At 47.6% G+C, this 18838-nt stretch overlaps 1 protein-coding gene across 1 annotated transcript in view; it reads left to right on the plus strand.

Annotated features, from left to right (window-relative positions):
- The window catches only part of LOC139240155 (tudor domain-containing protein 10-like), a 61408-nt gene that overhangs the window by 17975 nt on the left and 24595 nt on the right, over positions 1-18838 (plus strand). Inside the window, exon 2 of the mRNA XM_070868542.1 lies at positions 17871-17901. Within this exon, the coding sequence (XP_070724643.1) occupies positions 17871-17901 (31 nt within the window). The remainder of the gene's footprint in view (positions 1-17870; positions 17902-18838) is intronic.

Below are 18838 nucleotides of genomic sequence, written 5' to 3' on the forward strand. Positions count from 1 at the left end.
AAACCCCCCCGAACCCCTCGATTAGATTCCAGCCTGTAACTCACTCCCGGGTATCTGTTATTCTATATAAACTCCCGAACCCCTCGATTAGATTCCAGCCTGTAACTCACTCCTGGGTATCTGTTATTCTATATATAAACCCCCCGAACCCCTCGATTATACCCCAGCCTGTAACTCACTCCCGGGTATCTGTTCTATATATAAACCCCTCGATTAGATTCCAGCCTGTAACTCACTCCCGGGTATCTGTTATTCTATATATAAACCCCCGAACCCCTCGATTAGATTCCAGCCTGTAACTCACTCCCGGGTATCTGTTATTCTATATATAAACCCCTCGATTAGATTCCAGCCTGTAATCACTCCCGGGTATCTATTATTCTATATATAAACCCCCCCGAACCCCTCGATTAGATTCCAGCCTGTAACTCACTCCCGGGTATCTGTTATTTTATATATAAACCCCCCCGAACCCCTCGATTATACCACAGCCTGTAACTCACTCCCGGGGTATCCGTTATTCTATATATAAACCCACCCGAACCCCTCGATTAGATCCCAGCCTGTACCTCACTCCGGGTATCTGTTCTATATATAAACCCCCGAACCCCTCGATTAGATCCCAGCCTGTAACTCACTCCCGGGTATCTGTTCTATATATAAACCCCCCCGAACCCCTCGATTATACCCCAGCCTGTACCTCACTCCCGGGTATCTGTTCTATATATAAACCCCCTGAACCCCTCCATTATATCCCAGCCTGTACCTCACTCCCGGGTATCTGTTATTCTATATATTAAACCCCCCGAACCCCTCGATTAGATTCCAGCCTGTAACTCTCTCCTGGGTATCTGTTATTCTATATCTTAACCCCCCGAACCCGTCGATTAGATTCCAGCCTGTAACTCACTCCCGGGTATCTGTTGTTCTATATATAAACCCCCCCGAATCCCTCGATTATACCCCAGCCTGTACCTCACTCCGGGTATCTGTTCTATATATAAACCCCCCGAACCCCTCGATTAGATTCCAGCCTGTACCTCACTCCCGGTATCTGTTGTTCTATATATAAACCCCCCCGAACCCCTCGATTATACCCCAGCCTGTAACCTCACTCCGGGTATCTGTTCTATATATAAACCCCCCGAACCCCTCGATTAGATTCCAGCCTGTACCTCACTCCCGGGGTATCTGTTATTCTATATTAAACCCCCGAACCCCTCGATTAGATTCCAGCCTGTAACTCACTCCCGGGGTATCTGTTATTCTATATATAAAACCCCCGAACCCTCGATTAGATTCCAGCCTGTAACTCACTCCCGGGTATCTGTTATTCTATATATAAACCCCCCAAACCCCTCGATTAGATTCCAGCCTGTAACTCACTCCCGGGTATCTGTTATTCTATGTATAAAGTCCCCCCAAACCCCTCGATTAGATTCCAGTCTGTAACTCACTCCCGGGCATCTGTTATTCTATATATAAACCCCCCCGAACCCCTCGATTAGATTCCAGCCTGTAACTCACTCCATGGTATCTGTTATTCTATATATAATCCCCTCGATTAGATTCCAGCCTGTACCTCACTCCGGGTATCTGTTCTATATATAAACCCCCCAGAACCTCTCGATTATACCCCAGCCTGTACCTCACTCCCGGGGTATCTGTTCTATATATAAACCCCCCCCCGAACCCCTCGATTAGATTCCAGCCTGCACCTCACTCCGGGTATCTGTTCTATATATAAACCCCCCCGAACCCCTCGATTATACCCCAGCCTGTACCTCACTCCGGGTATCTGTTCTATATATAAACCCCCCCGAACCCCTCGATTAGATTCCAGCCTGTAACTCACTCCCGGGTATCTGTTATTCTATATATAAACCCCCCGAACCCCTCGATTAGATCCCAGCCTGTAACTCACTCCTGGGTATCTGTTATTCTATATATAAACCCCCCGAACCCCTCGATTAGATTCCAGCCTGTAACTCACTCCCGGGTATCTGTTATTCTATATATAAACCCCCCGAACCCCTCGATAAGATTCCAGCCTATAACTCACTCCCGGGGTATCTGTTCTATTTCTAAACCCCCCCGAACCCCTCGATTATACCCCAGCCTGTAACTCACTCCCGGGTATCTGTTATTCTATATATAAACCACCCGAACCCCTCGATTAGATTCCAGCCCGTAACTCACTCCCGGTATCCGTTATTCTATATATAAACCCCCCGAACCCCACGATTAGATTCCAGCCTGTAACTCACTCCCGGGTATCTGTTATTCTATATTAAACCCCCGAACCCCTCCATTAGATCCCAGCCTGTAACTCACTCCCGGGTATCTGTTATTCTATATATAAACCCCCCCCGAACCCCTCGATTAGATTCCAGCCTGTAACTCACTCCCGGGGTATCTGTTATTCTATATATAAATCCCCCGAACCCCTCGATTCGATTCCAGCCTGTAACTCACTCCCGGGTATCTGTTATTCTCTATATAAACCCCCCCCCCCCCCCGAACCCCTCGATTAGATTCCAGCCTGTAACTCACACCCGGGTATCCGTTATTCTGTACATAAACCCCCCCGAACCCCTCGATTAGATTCCAGCCTGTAACTCACTCCCGGTATCCGTTATTCTATCTATATATAAACCCCTCCGAACCCCTCGATTAGATTCCAGCCTGTAACTCACTCCCGGGTATCTGTTATTCTGTCGATAAACCCCTCGATTAGATTCCAGTCTGTAACTCACTCCCGGGGTATCTGTTATTTTATATATAAACCCCCAGAACCCCTCGATTATATTCCAGCCTGTAACTCAGTCCCGGGTATCTGTTATTCTCTATATAACCCCCCCCCCCCCCCCGAACCCCTCGATTAGATCCCAGCCTGCAACTCACTCCCGGGTATCTGTTATTCTATATATAAACCCCCAGAACCCCTCGATTAGATCCCAGCCTGTAACTCACCCCCGGGCATCTGTTATTCTATATATAACCCCCCCCGAACCCCTCGATTAGATTCCAGCCTGCAACTCACTCCCGGGTATCTGTTATTCTATCTATAAACCCCCCGAACCCTTCGATTACATTCCAGCCTGTAACTCACTCCCGGGTATCTGTTATTCTATATATAAACCCCCCCCCCACCGAACCCCTCGATTAGATTCCAGCCTGTAACTCACTCCTGGGTATCCGTTATTCTGTATATAAACCCCCCCCGAACCCTTCGATTAGATTCCAGCATGTAACTCACTCCCGGGTATCTGTTATTCTATATATAAAGCCCCCGATCCCCTCGATCAGATTCCAGCCTGTAACTCACTCCCGGGTATCTGTTCTATATATAAACCCCTAAACCCCTCGATTATACCCCAGCCTGTACCTCACTCCGGGTATCTGTTATTCTATATATAAACCCCCCCGAACCCCTCGATTAGATCCCAGCCTGTAACTCACTCCCGGGTATCTGTTATTCTATATATAAACCCCCCGAACCCCTCGATTAGATTCCAGCCTGTAACTCACTCCCGGGTATCTGTTATTCTATATATAAACCCCTCCGAACCCCTCGATTAGATTCCAGCCTGTAACTCACTCCCGGGTATCTGTTATTCTGTCTATAAACTCCGCGAACCCCTCGATTAGATTCCAGTCTGTAACTCACTCCCGGGGTATCTGTTATTTTATATATAAACCCCCCGAACCCCTCGATTAGATTCCAGCCTGCAACTCACTCCCGGGTATCTGTTATTCTATATATAAACCCCCCGAACCCTTCGATTACATTCCAGCCTGTAACTCACTCCCGGGTATCTGTTATTCTATATATAAACCCCCCCCCCCACCGAACCCCTCGATTAGATTTCAGCCTGTAACTCACTTCTGGGTATCCGTTATTCTGTATATAAACCCCCCCCGAACCCTTCGATTAGATTCCAGCCTACAACTCACTCCCGGGTATCTGTTATTCTATATATAAACCCCCCCGAGCCCCTTGATTAGATTCCAGCCTGTAACTCACTCCCGGGTATCCGTTATTCTACATATAAACCCCCCCCCGATTAGATTCCAGCCTGGAACTCACTCCCGAGTATCTGTTATTCTATATATAAACCCCCCGAACCCCTCGATTAGATTCCAGCCTGTAACTCACTCCCGGGTATCTGTTCTATAGAAAACCCCTGAACCCCTCGATTATACCCCAGCCTGTACCTCACTCCGGGTATCTGTTCTATATATAAACCCCCCCGAACCCCTCGATTAGATTCCAGCCTGTAACTCACTCCCGGGTATCTGTTATTCTATATAAACTCCCGAACCCCTCGATTAGATTCCAGCCTGTAACTCACTCCTGGGTATCTGTTATTCTATATATAAACCCCCCGAACCCCTCGATTATACCCCAGCCTGTAACTCACTCCCGGGTATCTGTTCTATATATAAACCCCTCGATTAGATTCCAGCCTGTAACTCACTCCCGGGTATCTGTTATTCTATATATAAACCCCCGAACCCCTCGATTAGATTCCAGCCTGTAACTCACTCCCGGGTATCTGTTATTCTATATATAAACCCCTCGATTAGATTCCAGCCTGTAATCACTCCCGGGTATCTATTATTCTATATATAAACCCCCCCGAACCCCTCGATTAGATTCCAGCCTGTAACTCACTCCCGGGTATCTGTTATTTTATATATAAACCCCCCCGAACCCCTCGATTATACCACAGCCTGTAACTCACTCCCGGGGTATCCGTTATTCTATATATAAACCCACCCGAACCCCTCGATTAGATCCCAGCCTGTACCTCACTCCGGGTATCTGTTCTATATATAAACCCCCGAACCCCTCGATTAGATCCCAGCCTGTAACTCACTCCCGGGTATCTGTTCTATATATAAACCCCCCCGAACCCCTCGATTATACCCCAGCCTGTACCTCACTCCCGGGTATCTGTTCTATATATAAACCCCTGAACCCCTCCATTATATCCCAGCCTGTACCTCACTCCCGGGTATCTGTTATTCTATATATTAAACCCCCCCGAACCCCTCGATTAGATTCCAGCCTGTAACTCTCTCCTGGGTATCTGTTATTCTATATCTTAACCCCCCGAACCCGTCGATTAGATTCCAGCCTGTAACTCACTCCCGGGTATCTGTTGTTCTATATATAAACCCCCCCGAATCCCTCGATTATACCCCAGCCTGTACCTCACTCCGGGTATCTGTTCTATATATAAACCCCCCGAACCTCTCGATTAGATTCCAGCCTGTACCTCACTCCCGGGTATCTGTTGTTCTATATATAAACCCCCCCGAACCCCTCGATTATACACCAGCCTGTAACTCACTCCCGGGTATCTGTTATTCTATATATAAACCCCCCCGAACCCCTCGATTAGATTCCAGCCTGTAACTCACTCCCGGGGTATCTGTTATTCGATATATTAACCCCCCCGAACCCCTCGATTATACCCCAGCCTGTAACTCACTCCCTGGTATCTGTTATTCTATATATGAACCCCCCGAACCCCTCGATTAGATTCCAGCCTGCAACTCACTCCCGGGTATCTGTTATTCTATATATAAACCCCCCCGAACCCCTCGATTAGATTCCAGCCTGTAACTCACACCCGGGGTATCTGTTATTCTATATATAAACCCCCCGAACCCCTCGATTAGATTCCAGCCTGTAACTCACTCCCGGGGTATCTGTTATTCTATATATAAACCCCACAAACCCCTCGATTAGATTCCAGCCTGTAACTCACTCCCGGGTATCTGTTATTCTATATATAAACCCTCCGAACCCCTCGATTAGATTCAAGCCTTCAACTCACTCCCGGGTATCTGTTATTCTATATATAAACCCCCCGAACCCCCCGATTAGATTCCAGCCTGTAACTCACTCCCGGGTATCTGTTATTCTATATATAAAACCCCCGAACCCCTCGATTAGATTCCAGCCTGTAACTCACTCCCGGGTATCTGTTATTCTGTATATAAACCCCCCTGAACCCCTCGATTAGCTTCCAGCCTGTAACTCACTCCCGGGTATCTGTTAGTCCATATATAAACCCCCCAAACCCCTCGATTAGATCCCAGCCTGCAACTCACTCCCGGGTATCTGTTCTATATATGAACCCCTCGATTATACCCCAGCCTGTACCTCACTCCCGGGTATCTGTTCTATATAAACCCCTGAACCCCTCCATTATATCCCAGCCTGTAACTCACTCCCGGGTATCTGTTATTCTATATATAAACCCCCCCAACCCCTCGATTAGATTCCAGCCTGTAACTGACTCCCGGGTATCCGTTATTCTATATATAAACCCCCCGAACCCCACGATTAGATTACAGCCTGCAACTCACTCCCGCGTATCTGTTATTCTATATATAAACCCCCCCGAACCCCTCGATTAGATTCCAGCCTGTAACTCACTCCCGGGGTATCTGTTATTCTATATATAAACCCCCCGAACCCCTCGATTAGATTCCAGCCTGTAACTCACTCCCGGGGTATCTGTTATTCTATATATAAACCCCCCGAACCCCTCGATTAGATCCTAGCCTGCAACTCACTCCTGGGTATCTGTTATTCTATATATAAACCCCCCGAACCACTCGATTATACCCCAGCCTGTAACTCACTCCCGGGTATCTGTTATTCTATATATAAACCCCCCCGAACCCCTCGATTATACCCCAGCCTGTAACTCACTCCCGGGTATCTGTTATTCTATATATAAACCCCCCGAACCCCTCGATTAGATTCCAGCCTGTAACTCACTCCTGGGGTATCCGTTATTCTATATGTAAACCCCCCCGAACCCCTCGATTCGATTCCAGCCTGTAACTCACTCCCGGGTATCCGTTATTCTATATATAAACCCCCCCCCGAACCCCACGATTAGATTCCAGCCTGTAACTCACTCCCGGGTATCTGTTATTCTATATATAAAACCCCCGAACCCCTCGATTAGATTCCAGCCTGTAACTCACTCCCGTGTATCTGTTATTCTATATATAAACCCCCCGAACCCCCCGATTAGACCCCAGCCTGTAACTCACTCCCGGGTATCTGTTATTCTATATATAAACCCCCACGATTAGATTCCAGCCTGTAACTCACTCCCGGGTATCTGTTATTCTATATATAAACCCCCCGAACCCCTCGATTAGATTCCAGCCTGTAACTCACTCCCGGGGTATCTGTTATTCTATATATAAATCCCCCGAACCCCTCGATTCGATTCCAGCCTGTAACTCACTCCCGGGTATCTGTTATTCTATATATAACCCCCCCCCCCCCCCCCCGAACCCCTCGATTAGATTCCAGCCTGTAACTCACTCCCGGGGTATCTGTTATTCTATATATAAATTCCCCAGAACCCCTCGATTCGATTCCAGCCTGCAACTCACTCCCGGGTATCTGTTATTCTATATATAAACCCCCCCCCCCCCGAATCCCTCGATTAGATTCCAGCCTGTAACTCACTCCCGGGTATCTGTTATTCTATATATAAAGCCCCCGATCCCCTCGATTCGATTCCAGCCTATAACTCACTCCCGGGGTATCTGTTATTCTATATATAAACCCCCCCCCCCGAACCCCTCGATTAGATTCCAGCCTGTACCTCACTCCGGGTATCTGTTCTATATATAAATCCCCCGAACCCCTCGATTAGATTCCAGCCTGTAACTCACTCCCGGGTATCTGTTATTCTATATATAAACCCCCCGAACCCCTCGATTAGATCCCAGCCTGTAACTCACTCCTGGGTATCTGTTATTCTATATATAAACCCCCCGAACCCCTCGATTAGATTCCAGCCTGTAACTCACTCCCGGGTATCTGTTGTTCTATATATAAACCTCCCCGAACCAATCGATTATACCCCAGCCTGTAACTCACTCCCGGGTATCTGTTATTCTATATATAAACCCCGCTGAACCCCTCGATAAGATTCCAGCCTATAACTCACTCCCGGGGTATCTGTTCTATATATAAACCCCCTCGAACCCCTCGATTATACCCCAGCCTGTAACTCACTCCCGGGTTTCTGTTCTATATATAAACCCCCCGAACCCCTCGATTAGATCCCAGCCTGTAACTCACTCCCGGGTATCAGTTATTCTATATATAAACCCCCCCGAACCCCTCGATTATACCCCAGCCTGTACCTCACTCCCGGGTATCTGTTCTATATATAAACCCCCCCGAATTCCTCGATTAGATCCCAGCCTGTAACTCACTCCCGGGTATCTGTTATTCTATATATAAACCCCCCGAACCCCTCGATTAGATTCCAGCCTGTAACTCACTCCGGGGTATCTGTTATTCTATATATAAACCCCCTGAACCCCTCGATTAGATCCCAGCCTGTAACTCACTCCCGGGTATCTGTTATTCTATATATAAACCCCCGAACCCCTCGATTAGATTCCAGCCTGTAACTCACTCCCGGGGTATCTGTTATTCTATATATAAACCCCCCGAACCCCTCGATTAGATTCCAGCCTGTAACTCACTCCCGGGTATCTGTTATTCTATATATAAACCCCCCAAACCCCTCGATTAGATTCCAGCCTGTAACTCACTCCCGGGTATCTGTTATTCTATGTATAAAGTCCCCCCAAACCCCTCGATTAGATTCCAGTCTGTAACTCACTCCCGGGCATCTGTTATTCTATATATAAACCCCCCCGAACCCCTCGATTAGATTCCAGCCTGTAACTCACTCCATGGTATCTGTTATTCTATATATAATCCCCTCGATTAGATTCCAGCCTGTACCTCACTCCGGGTATCTGTTCTATATATAAACCCCCCAGAACCCCTCGATTATACCCCAGCCTGTACCTCACTCCCGGGGTATCTGTTCTATATATAAACCCCCCCCCGAACCCCTCGATTAGATTCCAGCCTGTACCTCACTCCGGGTATCTGTTCTATATATAAACCCCCCCGAACCCCTCGATTATACCCCAGCCTGTACCTCACTCCGGGTATCTGTTCTATATATAAACCCCCCCGAACCCCTCGATTAGATTCCAGCCTGTAACTCACTCCCGGGTATCTGTTATTCTATATATAAACCCCCCGAAACCCTCGATTAGATCCCAGCCTGTAACTCACTCCTGGGTATCTGTTATTCTATATATAAACCCCCCGAACCCCTCGATTAGATTCCAGCCTGTAACTCACTCCCGGGTATCTGTTATTCTATATATATATAAACCCCCCCGAACCCCTCGATTAGATTCCAGCCCGTAACTCACTCCCGGTATCCGTTATTCTATATATAAACCCCCCCGAACCCCACGATTAGATTCCAGCCTGTAACTCACTCCCGGGTATCTGTTATTCTATATTAAACCCCCGAACCCCTCCATTAGATCCCAGCCTGTAACTCACTCCCGGGTATCTGTTATTCTATATATAAACCCCCCCCGAACCCCTCCATTAGATCCCAGCCTGTAACTCACTCCCGGGTATCTGTTATTCTATATATAAACCCCCCCCGAACCCCTCGATTCGATTCCAGCCTGTAACTCACTCCCGGGTATCTGTTATTCTCTATATAAACCCCCCCCCCCCCCGAACCCCTCGATTAGATTCCAGCCTGTAACTCACACCCGGGTATCCGTTATTCTGTACATAAACCCCCCCGAACCCCTCGATTAGATTCCAGCCTGTAACTCACTCCCGGGTATCCGTTATTCTATATATAAACCCCCCCCCCGAAACCCTCGATTAGATTCCAGCCTGTAACTCACTCCCGGGTATCTGTTATTCTATATATAAACCCCCGAACCCCTCGATTAGATCCCAGCCTGCAACTCACTCCCGGGTATCTGTTATTCTATATATAAACCCCCAGAACCCCTCGATTAGATCCCAGCCTGTAACTCACCCCCGGGCATCTGTTATTCTATATATAAACCCCCCCGAACCCCTCGATTAGATTCCAGCCTGCAACTCACTCCCGGGTATCTGTTATTCTATATATAAACCCCCCGAACCCTTCGATTACATTCCAGCCTGTAACTCACTCCCGGGTATCTGTTATTCTATATATAAACCCCCCCCCCCCCACCGAACCCCTCGATTAGATTCCAGCCTGTAACTCACTCCTGGGTATCCGTTATTCTGTATATAAACCCCCCCCGAACCCTTCGATTAGATTCCAGCATGTAACTCACTCCCGGGTATCTGTTATTCTATATATAAAGCCCCCGATCCCCTCGATCAGATTCCAGCCTGTAACTCACTCCCGGGTATCTGTTCTATATATAAACCCCTAAACCCCTCGATTATACCCCAGCCTGTACCTCACTCCGGGTATCTGTTATTCTATATATAAACCCCCCCGAACCCCTCGATTAGATCCCAGCCTGTAACTCACTCCCGGGTATCTGTTATTCTATATATAAACCCCCCGAACCCCTCGATTAGATTCCAGCCTGTAACTCACTCCCGGGTATCTGTTATTCTATATATAAACCCCCCCCCCACCGAACCCCTCGATTAGATTCCAGCCTGTAACTCACTCCTGGGTATCCGTTATTCTGTATATAAACCCCCCGAACCCCTCGATTAGATTCCAGCCTGTAACTCACTCCCGGGAATCCGTTATTCTATATATAAACCCCTCCGAACCCCTCGATTAGATTCCAGCCTGTAACTCACTCCCGGGTATCTGTTATTCTGTCTATAAACTTCCCGAACCCCTCGATTAGATTCCAGTCTGTAACTCACTCCCGGGGTATCTGTTATTCTATATATAAACCCCCCCCCCACCGAACCCCTCGATTAGATTCCAGCCTGCAACTCACTCCCGGGTATCTGTTATTCTATATATAAACCCCCCGAACCCTTCGATTACATTCCAGCCTGTAACTCACTCCCGGGTATCTGTTATTCTAAATATAAACCCCCCCCCCACCGAACCCCTCGATTAGATTCCAGCCTGTAACTCACTCCTGGGTATCCGTTATTCTGTATATAAACCCCCCCCGAACCCTTCGATTAGATTCCAGCATGTAACTCACTCCCGGGTATCTGTTATTCTATATAAAAAGCCCCCGATCCCCTCGATTAGATACCAGCCTACAACTCACTCCCGGGTATCTGTTATTCTATATATAAACCCCCCCGAGCCCCTTGATTAGATTCCAGCCTGTAACTCACTCCCGGGTATCCGTTATTCTATATATAAACCCCACAAACCCCTCGATTAGATTCCAGCCTGTAACTCACTCCCGGGTATCCGTTATTCTACATATAAACCCCCCCCCGAACCCCCCGATTAGATTCCAGCCTGGAACTCACTCCCGAGTATCTGTTATTCTATATATAAACCCCCCGAACCCCTCGATTAGATTCCAGCCTGTAACTCACTCCCGGGTATCTGTTCTATATATAAACCCCTGAACCCCTCGATTATACCCCAGCCTGTACCTCACTCCCGGGTATCTGTTCTATATATAAACCCCTCGATTAGATTCCAGCCTGTAACTCACTCCCGGGTATCTGTTATTCTATATATAAACCCCCGAACCCCTCGATTAGATTCCAGCCTGTAACTCACTCCCGGGTATCTGTTATTCTATATATAAACCCCTCGATTAGATTCCAGCCTGTAATCACTCCCGGGTATCTATTATTCTATATATAAACCCCCCCGAACCCCTCGATTAGATTCCAGCCTGTAACTCACTCCCGGGTATCTGTTATTTTATGTATAAACCCCCCCGAACCCCTCGATTATACCCCAGCCTGTAACTCACTCCCGGGGTATCCGTTATTCTATATATAAACCCACCCGAACCCCTCGATTAGATCCCAGCCTGTACCTCACTCCGGGTATCTGTTCTATATATAAACCCCCGAACCCCTCGATTAGATCCCAGCCTGTAACTCACTCCCGGGTATCTGTTCTATATATAAACCCCCCCGAACCCCTCGATTATACCCCAGCCTGTACCTCACTCCCGGGTATCTGTTCTATATATAAACCCCTGAACCCCTCCATTATATCCCAGCCTGTACCTCACTCCCGGGTATCTGTTATTCTATATATTAAACCCCCCCGAACCCCTCGATTAGATTCCAGCCTGTAACTCTCTCCTGGGTATCTGTTATTCTATATCTTAACCCCCCGAACCCCTCGATTAGATTCCAGCCTGTAACTCACTCCCGGTATCTGTTGTTCTATATATAAACCCCCCCGAACCCCTCGATTATACACCAGCCTGTAACTCACTCCCGGGTATCTGTTATTCTATATATAAACCCCCCCGAACCCCTCGATTAGATTCCAGCCTGTAACTCACTCCCGGGGTATCTGTTATTCTATATATAAACCCCCCGAACCCCTCGATTAGATTCCAGCCTGTACCTCACTCCCGGGTATCTGTTGTTCTATATATAAACCCCCCCGAACCCCTCGATTATACACCAGCCTGTAACTCACTCCCGGGTATCTGTTATTCTATATATAAACCCCCCCGAACCCCTCGATTAGATTCCAGCCTGTAACTCACTCCCGGGTATCTGTTATTCGATATATTAACCCCCCCGAACCCCTCGATTATACCCCAGCCTGTAACTCACTCCCTGGTATCTGTTATTCTATATATAAACCCCCCGAACCCCTCGATTAGATTCCAGCCTGTAACTCACTCCCGGGTATCTGTTATTCTATATATAAACCCCCCGAACCCCACGATTAGATTCCAGCCTGTAACTCACTCCCGCGTATCTGTTATTCTATATATAAACCCCCCCGAACCCCTCGATTAGATTCCAGCCTGTAACTCACACCCGGGGTATCTGTTATTCTATATATAAACCCCCCGAACCCCTCGATTAGATTCCAGCCTGTAACTCACTCCCGGGGTATCTGTTATTCTATATATAAACCCCACAAACCCCTCGATTAGATTCCAGCCTGTAACTCACTCCCGGGTATCTGTTATTCTATATATAAACCCCCCGAACCCCTCGATTAGATTCAAGCCTTCAACTCACTCCCGGGTATCTGTTATTCTATATATAAACCCCCCGAACCCCCCGATTAGATTTCAGCCTGTAACTCACTCCCGGGTATCTGTTATTCTATATATAAAACCCCCGAACCCCTCGATTAGATTCCAGCCTGTAACTCACTCCCGGGTATCTGTTATTCTATATATAAACCCCCCTGAACCCCTCGATTAGCTTCCAGCCTGTAACTCACTCCCGGGTATCTGTTAGTCTATATATAAACCCCCCAAACCCCTCGATTAGATCCCAGCCTGCAACTCACTCCCGGGTATCTGTTCTATATATGAACCCCTCGATTATACCCCAGCCTGTACCTCACTCCCGGGTATCTGTTCTATATAAACCCCTGAACCCCTCCATTATATCCCAGCCTGTAACTCACTCCCGGGTATCTGTTATTCTATATATAAACCCCCCCAACCCCTCGATTAGATTCCAGCCTGTAACTGACTCCCGGGTATCCGTTATTCTATATATAAACCCCCCGAACCCCACGATTAGATTACAGCCTGCAACTCACTCCCGCGTATCTGTTATTCTATATATAAACCCCCCCGAACCCCTCTATTAGATTCCAGCCTGTAACTCACTCCCGGGGTATCTGTTATTCTATATATAAACCCCCCGAACCCCTCGATTAGATTCCAGCCTGTAACTCACTCCCGGGGTATCTGTTATTCTATATATAAACCCCCCGAACCCCTCGATTAGATCCTAGCCTGCAACTCACTCCTGGGTATCTGTTATTCTATATATAAACCCCCCGAACCCCTCGATTAGATTCCAGCCTGTAACTCACTCCCGGGTATCTGTTGTTCTATATATAAACCTCCCCGAACCCCTCGATTATACCCCAGCCTGTAACTCACTCCCGGGTATCTGTTATTCTATATATAAACCCCCCCGAACCCCTCGATAAGATCCCAGCCTGTAACCCACTCCCGGGTATCTGTCATTCTATATATAAACCCCCCAGAACCCCTCGATTAGATCCCAGTCTGTAACTCACTCCCGGTATCTGTTATTCTATATATAAACCCCCCGAACCCCTCGATGAGATCCCAGCCTGTAACTCACTCCCGGGTATCAGTTATTCTGTATATAAACCCCCCCGAACCACTCGATTATACCCCAGCCTGTACCTCACTCCCGGGTATCTGTTCTTTATATAAACCCCCCCGAACCCCTCGATTAGATCCCAGCATGTAACTCACTCCCGGGTATCTGTTATTCTATATATAAACCCCCCGAACCCCTCGATTAGATTCCAGCCTGTAACTCACTCCCGGGTATCTGTTATTCTATATATAAACCTCCCACGAACCCCACGATTAGATTCCAGCCTGTAACTCACTCCCGGGTATCTGTTATTCTATATATAAACCCCCCGAACACCTCGATTAGATTCCAGCCTGTAACTCACTCCCGATTATCTGTTATTCTATATATAAACCTCCCCCGAACCCCACGATTAGATTCCAGCCTGTAACTCACTCCCGGGTATCTGTTATTCTATATATAAACCCCCCGAACCCCTCGATTAGATTCCAGCCTGTAACTCACTCCTGGGGTATCCGTTATTCTATATGTAAACCCCCCCGAACCCCTCGATTCGATTCCAGCCTGTAACTCACTCCCGGGTATCCGTTATTCTATATATAAACCCCCCCCGAACCCCACGATTAGATTCCAGCCTGTAACTCACTCCCGGGTATCTGTTATTCTATATATAAAACCCCCGAACCCCTCGATTAGATTCCAGCCTGTAACTCACTCCCGGGTATCTGTTATTCTATATTTAAACCCCCCGAACCCCTCGATTAGATTCCAGCCTGTAACTCACTCCCGTGTATCTGTTATTCTATATATAAACCCCCCGAACCCCTCGATTAGACCCCAGCCTGTAACTCACTCCCGGGTATCTGTTATTCTATATATAAACCCCTCGATTAGATTCCAGCCTGTAACTCACTCCCGGGTATCTGTTATTCTATATATAAACCCCCCCGAACCCCTCGATTAGATTCCAGCCTGTAACTCACTCCCAGGTATCCGTTATTGTATACATAAACCCCCACGATTAGATTCCAGCCTGTAACTCACTCCCGGGTATCTGTTATTCTATATATAAACCCCTGAACCCCTCGATTAGATTCCAGCCTGTAACTCACTCCCGGGGTATCTGTTATTCTATATATAAATCCCCCGAACCCCTCGATTCGATTCCAGCCTGTAACTCACTCCCGGGTATCTGTTATTCTATATATAAACCCCCCCCCCCCCCCGAACCCCTCGATTAGATTCCAGCCTGTAACTCACTCCCGGGGTATCTGTTATTCTATATATAAATCCCCCGAACCCCTCGATTCGATTCCAGCCTGTAACTCACTCCCGGGTATCTGTTATTCTATATATAAACCCCCCCCCCCCCGAATCCCTCGATTAGATTCCAGCCTGTAACTCACTCCCGGGTATCTGTTATTCTATATATAAACCCCCCCCCGAACCCCTCGATTAGATTCCAGCCTGTACCTCACTCCGGGTATCTGTTCTATATATAAATCCCCCGAACCCCTCGATTAGATTCCAGCCTATAACTCACTCCCGGGGTATCTGTTCTATATATAAACCCCCTCGAACCCCTCGATTATACCCCAGCCTGTAACTCACTCCCGGGTTTCTGTTATTCTAAATATAAAACCCCCGAACCCCTCCATTAGATCCCAGCCTGTAACTCACTCCCGGGTATCTGTTATTCTATATATAAACCCCCCGAACCCCTCGATTAGATCCCAGTCTGTAACTCACTCCCGGGTATCTGTCATTCTATATATAAACCCCCCAGAACCCCTCGATTAGATCCCAGTCTGTAACTCACTCCCGGGTATCTGTTATTCTATATATAAACCCCCGAACCCCTCGATTAGATTCCAGCCTGTAACTCACACCCGGGTATCTGTTATTCTATATATAAACCCCCTGAACCCCTCGATTAGATTCCAGCCTGTAACTCACCCCCGGGGTATCTGTTCTATATATAAACCCCCCGAACCCCTCGATTAGATCCCAGCCTGTAACTCACTCCCGGGTATCAGTTATTCTATATATAAACCCCCCCGAACCCCTCGATTATACCCCAGCCTGTACCTCACTCCCGGGTATCTGTTCTATATATAAACCCCCCCGAATCCCTCGATTAGATCCAAGCCTGTAACTCACTCCCGGGTATCTGTTATTCTATATATAAACCCCCCGAACCCCTCGATTAGATTCCAGCCTGTAACTCACTCCGGGGTATCTGTTATTCTATATATAAACCCCCCGAACCCCTCGATTAGATCCCAGCCTGTAACTCACTCCCGGGTATCTGTTATTCTATATATAAACCCCCGAACCCCTCGATTAGATTCCAGCCTGTAACTCACTCCCGGGGTATCTGTTATTCTATATATAAACCCCCCGAACCCCTCGATTAGATTCCAGCCTGTAACTCACTCCCGGGTATCTGTTATTCTATATATAAACCCCCCAAACCCCTCGATTAGATTCCAGCCTGTAACTCACTCCCGGGTATCTGTTATTCTATGTATAAAGTCCCCCCAAACCCCTCGATTAGATTCCAGTCTGTCACTCACTCCCGGGCATCTGTTATTCTATATATTAACCCCCCCGAACCCCTCGATTAGATTCCAGCCTGTAACTCACTCCATGGTATCTGTTATTCTATATATAATCCCCTCGATTAGATTCCAGCCTGTACCTCACTCCGGGTATCTGTTCTATATATAAACCCCCCAGAACCCCTCGATTATACCCCAGCCTGTACCTCACTCCCGGGGTATCTGTTCTATATATAAACCCCCCCCCCGAACCCCTCGATTAGATTCCAGCCTGTACCTCACTCCGGGTATCTGTTCTATATATAAACCCCCCCGAACCCCTCGATTAGATTCCAGCCTGTAACTCACTCCCGGGTATCTGTTATTCTATATATAAACCCCCCGAACCCCTCGATTAGATCCCAGCCTGTAACTCACTCCTGGGTATCTGTTATTCTATATATAAACCCCCCGAACCCCTCGATTAGATTCCAGCCTGTAACTCACTCCCGGGTATCTGTTATTCTATATATAAACCCCCCCGAACCCCTCGATAAGATTCCAGCCTATAACTCACTCCCGGGGTATCTGTTCTATTTCTAAACCCCCCCGAACCCCTCGATTATACCCCAGCCTGTAACTCACTCCCGGGGTATCTGTTATTCTATATATAAATCCCCCGAACCCCTCGATTAGATTCCAGCCTGTAACTCACTCCCGGGGTATCTGTTATTCTATATATAAACCTCCCAAACCCCTCGATTAGATTCCAGTCTTTAACTCACTCCCGGGTATCTGTTATTCTATATATAAACCCCCCGAACCCATCGATTAGATTCCAGCCTGTAACTCACTCCCGGGTATCTGTTATTCTATATATAAACCCCCCCGAACCCCTTGATTAGATTCCAGCCTGTAACTCTCTCCCGGGTATCTGTTATTCTATATATAAACCCCCCGATTAGATCCCAGCCTGTAACTCACTCCCGGGTGTCCGTTAGGCATTCCACATCTGTACTTGATGTTCCGGTCCAGTGGAGTCGTGCTTTCAGCAGCAAACGGCTGTGACCCTGGGGAATTAACAGAGCCTGTGTGAGAAATGCATCATTTAACCTGCGTTTTAAGTCGTTATTTAATTGCTCAAACTTAAAAACTGTCAGAATCTTCCCTCATAATTGAAGCTGACTGGCTGCTCTAAACTTTTGCAGGTGTGAGGAAGCCGATGGAGAAACTGAGAATGTGAGTCTTGTACAAAATCACTTTGTTTAAATATAGATGCACAATCTTGGGTTGTGGGCGGGGTTGTAGGTGATGCTTCCAAACTCTGGGTCTGTGTTCACACAGTCCCTTGTCTCTGGGGGTTATGGGCTACACACGCTTCATACGCCCAAGAGCCCAGTCCTGTGTGACCTCGAGCAGGTAATGTTGACTATTTGACTGTGTGAGGCATCACCGCGGAGCAGCTCCTGTCTTGCCGCCCACAGGCACGCGTTAAATTTGCAAACTTCAGTGGATTATTAACCCAGGGGCACTGAGGACCAGTCGTGTAGCACCTTAACCTCTACCTAGCCAGGATTTGCTAACTTACACTGTGAAGCATTTATCCAGTGAGCCGGGGACAGGGGGAGTGGGGAGAGGAAAGCAGAGCTATCGGTATCCAATAAACCCCGATCCTTGGGATCAGTTCAAGGTTCAGAGGACTGGCTGGTTTAGTGCTTTAACTGTAATTTGTACGCAGGTACCCCCTTATTCTCGGAGCAGTGAATCGCAGGTTAGAAACATAGAAAATAGGTGCAGGAGTAGGCCATTCGGCCCTTCGAGCCTGCACCACCATTCAATATGATCATGGCTGATCATTTTTGCAACTTCAGTACCCCTTTCCTGCTTTCTCTCCATACCCCTTGATCCCTTTAGCCGTAAGGGCCACATCTAACTCCCTTTTGGATATATCTAACGAACTCTCCTCAACAACTTTCTGCGGTAGCGAATTCCACAGGTTCACCACTCTCTGGGTGAAGAAGTTTCTCCTCGTCTCGGTCCTAAATGGCTTACCCCTTATCCTTAGACTGTGACCCCTGGTTCTGGACTTCCCCAACATCGGGAACATTCTTCCTGCATCTAACCTGTCCAATCCCGTCAGAATTTTATATGTTTCTGAGATCCCCTCTCATTCTTC

The sequence above is a fragment of the Pristiophorus japonicus genome, chromosome 30 (genome assembly GCF_044704955.1).
Source record: "Pristiophorus japonicus isolate sPriJap1 chromosome 30, sPriJap1.hap1, whole genome shotgun sequence".
Lineage (NCBI taxonomy): Eukaryota > Metazoa > Chordata > Chondrichthyes > Pristiophoridae > Pristiophorus > Pristiophorus japonicus.